Here is a 5,052-nt window from a genome sequence, read left to right as displayed (position 1 = left end):
ACCTGCACTCTGAGAGCGAAGTGCTCTGTTAGGTTGATAAGGCTCTACGAGGCCTTTAAGATACGATGGAGCCTTGTCATTAAGGGCTTTGTATGTTATGTTACATATGAAGGATAAGGTCGTTTTCCCCTTTAACACTATTCTCAACACTCCCTATACAGAGAATAAAACCCATCAAAAAACTGACTAAAAACACACCGGTGCAGTGGGTGACACGTTTCTTCATTACAAAACACAGGACCATGACATCCTGAGACAACGTGGATGCCCAGTTGCTTACTTCAGATGCTGTAAAAAGTTATGGTGGTTTGGAGCCTTTGCTTGGAAAGTAATGGAATACACGGAACAGTGTTACATATTTAGGATAAAGCTAGTATTCTGTATCAGTATTCTAGAGACAAAAGATGTAATCAGGTTACTGATACACTTAGCAAAAATGGGGATTCTTAGCAAGGTTACAGTTTTACAGTACAGTGCCAAATGCTGAGGGTACAATATTGCCATAGTTCAAGTTCAAAGTTCAAAGTGTTTATTTGTCATATGCACAGTTAGGAAACGTGTTTCCCTGTACAATGAAATTCTTACTTTCCACATGAATGCCACAAAATACAAATGAAATATAAAGTAGATAAATAAATAACACAAAATCTAAGGCACTTTAAGCAGCGCAGATGCAGCAATATAGTAAAAATATATATACAAGAATATATCAGAATGTATGCTGCATGGGAGCAGCATGTGCAGCAGTCAGCAGTCATTGTGCAATTATGCATGTGCAAACTGAGAATGTAAACAGTCCTGGTAATAAACTCCTCAGCTGTTTAGGAGTCTGATGGCATAATAAAAAAAAGTCCATGTTGCAATATTTGTCATGATATAAAAAAACAAAAATAGATGAAAAAATGCTCTTTACTAAATAATAAATCAGCTAGGTGGACGGGAGGTATAGGTGGCACCATGACCAGGTGCTGAAGGCAGTAGCTGATGCCATTTGCACAGGAATCCAGCAGAGTAAACAGCAGGCATAGCATTGCCTTTGTTAGGGCAGGAGGAAGACTGTGCCAGATTTGGTCTTAACACCTCACTGTACAAAGCAAGTGGTCATGTCGGAACCACATGGGAAGACTGGATTGAGAAGACCAGATATCTCGAGCTGGTGCAGGACTTGTAGAGGGCTTGGGTGGAAAGCCCACTGCGAGCCTACTGAGGTGGGCTACAGGGGTTTTACAGGACAGTCTCTTCACTTAAGCACACTTAAAAACATTTTTGGTTGAAATAAGGGTCAGATATTGTTTTATAAATAACATTAATGCATCTCTTTTTAAGGAATAAACATTGACTTTAAAAATACAGTCTGCATAATGCAGACTGACAAGGAGATTAAAAACTTCTGGACCTGGTGCATGGTGCTTCATAAGTGTATCCTTTTTCAGACAACATAGAAACTACAAATCCATTTTAGGCTTTGCAAATAGTGTCTGGGTTTGATAACAGTTTTTCTAACCTGAATATAATATCAGATTAGTTATGAATATGATGGTAGCAATTACTGATATGATGTGCCATTTTCAAATGGTGAATGTGAAGATCAGCACCTGGTAAAATGAGAAGCCGCTACTTGAATGTTGTATACACCAAGCATGGATAATAAAATGTCAGAAGAATCAGAATCTGAATCAGCTTTATTGGCCAGGTGTGACGGACACACGAGGAATTTGACTCAGGTACATCGGCTCTCAATGTGCAAACAGTAAACCAGCATAAGGCTGTGTAATATAACAAAATAAGCAGTATTAACAGCAACAAACAGTGCAAACAATGCAGAATAAGCTGTATAAACAGACAGTAAACAATGCAGACAACAAAGGAATGTTCGTAATGAGATAAATAGGGGATAAAAAATATTTTTTTTATAGGGATAAAAATAGAGTACTTAAAACTAGGATGGTGTGGTTAGGATTTTGTCAATACTGTTACTGTTTTCATTAATATTTATCTGTGTGGTATTGTGTTGATACCATCACCATTCATCAGGTTTTTGTGTTATCGTATTTTTCCCAGTCATGAAGGAGCCTGAGGGTGAGAACACCCCAACCAGCGAGACGGAGGATGACAATAAACACGAGTCGTCGAGGAGGGAGGAGGGTGATCTTGACCAGGCCCAGGTTCCGCTCCCACACACCCATCCCCCTGATTTCTCTATGGAGCCCCAGAGCTCTCCGGGGGAGGGAGGGAGTCCGTTGGAGGGCAGCACAGACAGGCCCGAGGCAGGTGGGTGAGGATGGGGAGAGGTGAAAGAAATGACGGTCAAATCTAATAATTGAAACTGAAGAGTAATTTTCAATCAGTAAAGTGTCAACACTCTCCAGAGTCATCCTATTAGACTGCAGCAGTTAGGTTGCATAGCTTATGTGTAAGGCCAAATTAAGGAAAACTGTTGGGAAGACGGACATGAGTGTGAGGAGAGTCAGCTGTCCTTACAAAACAAGGAAGTGCTGGCAAAAAGAGATCATGAAAGACTGGTGATTTGGAAATGGTTTGGAGTTCTAAAACTGCATAAACAGCAGAGCAATATTCTTTGTAAAATATGCAGGCGACCTCTGTCGACAAAGATGGGAAACACAATACAAGATTTCCACCATCTGAAAAGGCAATGTTATCGTCCCAAAGCCAAAGTCTTTTCCCAAACTGCGACACAAGCATACAAGCTTGCTGACAAGCCTGTTGTGATAATGTTAGTTCAAACCCCAACAGCAGTGTTTCCTGTCTGTATTTTTCTGTTATTATCCATATGATAAGAGCTCAAAAAGAAGCAGGGACAAAGTGAGTGCAAGTTCATATTTTATAGCTTCAAATATGATGTTAATCAGAATGGAAGCTGGGTTTCCAGAGCGAGAGGCGGGGTACACCCTGGACAGGTTGCTGTCACAGGGCTGACACTTAGAGACAGACGACCACACACACTTCTATAAGGAATTTAAAGATGCCAGTCAACCTAACCCACTCATTGGACTGTGGGAGGAAGCCAGAACACCCAGAGAGAACTCATGCAGGCACAGGGAGAACATGCAAACTCTGAACAGAAAGGCCTCGGGTCGGCTGGGGCTCAAACCTGGAACCGTCCTGCTGTGAGGTGACAATGCTAATCACTGCATCATCATGCTGCCCCGGTGCAATTTCACTGATTGTAATATAGAGGTAATTTGGAGAGGTAGAGAAAAATATGATCGGTTTTGTGGTCTCAATTCAGGGATCAAAAACAGAAGAAGAGGGCTGTGACTGAGGTATAAAAAAAAAGCAGAAGCGGTCAGATTGTGCAGTAAGTGAGAGGAGGCAGAAAAGTGCATATGTGTGTACAAAGAGAGTGTGAGGGCACCAAGAGGAGGACCTCCTGCATTATCTACAGCAGATGAAAGTATTGCAGTTTTAGCCACACAGCTTTACAGGGAATGAAACACTCTCGTCTTGTCTTTTAGCAGCATCTCAATATGACACACAAATGGTGTTTTTCTATGCAAATAATTGATTTATGGTGTGTCTGCATCTATTTATGTCTAAAATGTTTGTTTGTGGTTTCAGGTCAGCAGTTCCTGAGTCACACCTACATCTGCTCTTTGTGTGGAACTTTCTGCCCTGATTCTGTTTTCCTGGAGGAGCATATTAAAGTGATACATTCAGGTTCCGCTGGTGTCCAGGCACTGCAGACCCTGCAGTCAACCTCCTCCACTTCACCCACCATGGGGGATGGCAGTAGTAACTCCAGGAGAGGTGGAGGAGGTCAAAATGAGGATGGCACAGGACCAGGGACTGGCGTCAGTATCGGTCGGGGAGGGCGGCCTGTGAAAAAAGAGATTAAAATCGAAGGAGGGTATGAGTGTGGGGACTGTGGACGGCATTTTAATTACCTCGGAAACTTGCGGCAGCACCAGCGTATCCACACTGGAGAGAAACCTTTCATGTGTCCAGAGTGTGGAGAGAGGTTTCGCCATGCAGCCCGGTTAAAGAGCCACAGGCTGGTGCACAGTGGAGCCCAGAGCCCCTTCCCCTGCCCCCAGTGTGGCAAAGGTTTCTCAGTACTGTCTGGACTCAAGAGACATCAACGGGTGCACACCGGCGAGAGCCCGTATGCCTGTCCTCAGTGTGGCCGGCGCTTCAAAGAGCTGGGGAACCTGTACACTCACCAGAGAATCCACAGCGGGGCCACGCCTTACTGCTGCCAGCAGTGTGGGCGCAGCTTCCGCCACCTGGGAACATACAAGAGCCACCGCTGCACCCCAGCACAATAACCAGCCCAGCTGCTCACTGACAACTGATCACATGAAATTTAAAATGCATGTCAAAGACAATATATGGTGCTGACTCTGAGGTGTGTGTCTGCATTGTGCGACTGTCTGCTGTCACTGTGGGAGGTGCTGGTCAGGTGGAGAACAGGGCTGGATTTTTGAGATGCTGGCTGGGCTTTTATTTTATGCTACATTCATGGCATTTCTGCTTAGGCATCAATAAACACTGTGTCTTTAAGTACAAAAGTGGTTCTAGCACAACAAACTCCTGTTAAGACATAATGAAGTAAGTTACATTCGTGAGGGTATTTTGAACAATGGCAAAAGCCAAAACAGGACAGCTCGGTGAAATACAACAATGAATCCGTTTGAAAAGATGTAGGTATGCATTATTATTCCGTTTACTGAGTTCCACCTTGATCTGCTGAGCCTCAAGTATGCCTTACTCTGTGGAGATGGGTGGATATTAACAGTAGTAGCGTAACACCATCACCCACATATGGACCATGTGTGTAACTGCAGAAAAAGAAGATCTGGGTCATACAGTATTACTGATAGTCCTTCATCAAGATATGTTTTTTTTGCTATGTGTAGAGCAGAACGCTGATCATGTAACCAGTGTTATCTACAACCATGGCCAAAAATACTGGCACTCCTGCATTTTTATCAGATAACGCACCGCTTCTCCAAGAAAACTGTTGCTAAGTCTTTGGTATTCTCATGTTTATTTCTTTTGTTTGCACTAGAACAGAAAAAGCGGATTCTGATC

General features: G+C 43.1%; 1 protein-coding gene across 1 annotated transcript in view; it reads left to right on the top strand.

Annotated features, from left to right (window-relative positions):
• Window positions 1-5,052, top strand: part of znf16l (zinc finger protein 16 like) — a 7,115-nt gene extending 2,063 nt beyond the window's left edge. The window contains exons 2-3 of the mRNA XM_020594955.1: window positions 2,062-2,271; window positions 3,580-5,052. Of these exons, the coding sequence (XP_020450611.1) occupies window positions 2,062-2,271; window positions 3,580-4,286 (917 nt within the window). The 3' untranslated portion in view covers window positions 4,287-5,052. The remainder of the gene's footprint in view (window positions 1-2,061; window positions 2,272-3,579) is intronic.

This window comes from Monopterus albus, unplaced genomic scaffold, assembly GCF_001952655.1.
Source record: "Monopterus albus unplaced genomic scaffold, M_albus_1.0 scaffold25.1, whole genome shotgun sequence".
Classification (NCBI taxonomy): Eukaryota; Metazoa; Chordata; class Actinopteri; order Synbranchiformes; family Synbranchidae; genus Monopterus; species Monopterus albus.
Note: the sequence above shows the minus strand (reverse complement) of the source record. Positions and strands in the feature narration are given on the sequence as shown.